At 41.4% G+C, this 2,419-nt stretch overlaps 1 protein-coding gene across 1 annotated transcript; it reads left to right on the forward strand.

Moving 5' to 3' along the window:
- Positions 1 to 1,256: 1,256 nt before the first annotated feature.
- On the forward strand, positions 1,257 to 2,413 carry LOC106013724 (the record flags this gene model as incomplete). The annotated part of the gene is given in 1 exon segment (XM_013090210.1): positions 1,257 to 2,413. A coding segment is annotated over 1 exon segment (205 nt), but the record flags the coding sequence as incomplete, so codon positions are not given.
- Between the last annotated feature and the right edge of the window lie 6 nt (positions 2,414 to 2,419).

Raw genomic sequence — 2,419 nt, forward strand, 5'->3', positions numbered from 1 at the left:
CACACACACACACACACACACACACACACACACACACACACACACACACACAATACTTTGATCTGGCTTGTTCAGGATTTACTTTCAGTACAGCACTATGCAATTCAAAAGTACTGTACTACTTGCATTGGTCTCCAAGGGAAAATTTTAACTCACAATAACAAGGATAATATTGAATACGAAATTACATCAGATCTACATTTTACACAACAGTAGGGGCCTACATCAGTGCAGCAGAGGCGGGTGCTCTGGTGTGGTTTGTTCCTTCTTTCCTATCATACGTCTATTGTCTTTGTCTCCCCTCCTTCTTGTTTTGTTTGTTAGGGTAGAACCATATTAACGCCCGACACCAACAGTCAGACCAGACCCGCCGTTTTCTGTCGGGTGCGGCCGACCATATTTACACCGGAGTTTGGCGGTCAGACACCGCCGTCTTGCAAATATGGCATGTGGTAGAAGAAGACAATTGTTGTGGTTGCTTTAGAGACGCAGACAAAAAAGGAAAACCAAGACAAGAAGAGTTTCAGTTCATCCCATCCAAAGAAAGTGTGATACACTATGTGAATTTCATCATTTTTTCCGCAGTTGTTTTTAAGATAGTGAAAAATTCCAACAATACTATCGCATGAAACACAGCAGTTTCAATGAACTGCTAGAGATATGCAGAGCTGACCAAGAACTGCTAGAATTCTGTGTTGTTGCATTGAGTCGGGAAAGGGGACACAACTATGCAGAGATAAATCATTAAAATTACCTCCCATCTCGCCCGACGGACCGTCTTCGATAGAACATGTTTTATCGGAGACGGTCTGATTGGGGACGGCACAGGACGTCGGGCGTCAGTATGGTAGCCGAAACCATTTTTTGTTACCTTCCATTACTATAAAGCCGGTGCGCATTCTTTTGTGCCCGAAGACGGTCTGGTCTGACCGTCCGTGTGGGGCGTTAATATGGTTGCGGCCTTGCTCCCTTGTGACATATCTAATCTTTGGCACTTATATGAATGACCTCTTTGTGTTGCAAGTGCCGTAAAACTCTTACCAAAAAAATAAAATCTCACAAACACGCTTTTGTTAATATTGACCAATGTGACGTCCTCCTTGTTAAATGTTGTTGGGTTTTTTTTGTTTTGCTTTTTTAATTTGTCAAAAGTGACCGATTTATTGTTCTTTAAAGTGGGCCTTCTTTTCATTTTTGGGCACCCAGTATCTATATTTAGCTTGCTTTAAGCCATGTTCATCTCTCGCCCCTTCAGTCGTCCCCGGCCAGTCCCCGCCTCGGAAACGATACCCGCTCATCTTCCAGGACCCAGACGAATACGACCGACGCAGACGACAACAGGAAGATTCCGTGGGGTTCACGCCGAGGTCAAAAGGTCAAGCGAGTTCTCCGGAAGTGACCCCCAACTCTGCTAGCCAACAACATGGTGCTGTCGCCGACGCCCACAGCGAGCAGAGATAGCGCTAGTCTTTTCTTGAGGCCTGTACAAAGAATGAAATTTAGTATTTTTTAAACATTCTTTGTTCGATTTTTCTGGACATAGCGGTTCGATTTTTCCCAGCACTTTGTTCGACTTTGCTGAATTATTATTGTTATTCAGTTTTTCTGAACATTTTTGTTCAATATTTTTCTGAAAATGGTTGTTCTATTACCGTCATTAAGTGTACCATTTTTGTTTTAGATAGCATTTAAAAAATACTTTTCAACTCACGGCTTGAACAAAGACTGCCAAGGCAATTCGCCAGTATTTTAATCAGATTTTTAAAAAATCCTTTATAATTATCATTAAACATAGACATCTTACTTCACAGGTTGTTAGTCAACCCTGTGTGCTCGCAGCATGCTACAATTTCATCTGCTCTATAGCCCAGTATGATGTCAACTGAGCTTCCTGCACGCCATTTGCTAGTGCTGACAACTGTTGAATTACTTGTCCCTCATGATGCCAGCAACTCTTTGCAGCCACTCGTTCATTTATCACTCGACTGAGCCCTTGAATAGTCAACTTCTGTTTTTTTTAAAAAAGGAAACGTCATTTTGTTCCATTTATCTGTGTTTCTTGACTGTGTCACATGTCTGTTCCATTTGTCTGTGTTTCTTGACTGTGTCACATGTCTGTTCCATTTGTCTGTTTTACTACTTTTGTCTTCCTCGTGTCTTTCCATTTGTCATCTCTGTTCTGCTATCTACTTCATTTGTCAGTTCCGTCTCCAATATTCCAATGTCCCCGTAAGTGTTTTATCATAATAATATTACATGAATGATGCCTATATTATTCTGACGCCAAGCACGTTGACTCAGTCAGGGTATACTGTGTTTTGGTAACGACCAACTGTGATACAAAATTGTTCAAATGTTGTTGTTGTTGTTTTTAAAAAAAATTAGTCTCATTTGCAAGACCGACACACACACACACACA

This window comes from Aplysia californica, unplaced genomic scaffold, assembly GCF_000002075.1.
Source record: "Aplysia californica isolate F4 #8 unplaced genomic scaffold, AplCal3.0 scaffold01177, whole genome shotgun sequence".
NCBI classification, from domain to species: domain Eukaryota; kingdom Metazoa; phylum Mollusca; class Gastropoda; order Aplysiida; family Aplysiidae; genus Aplysia; species Aplysia californica.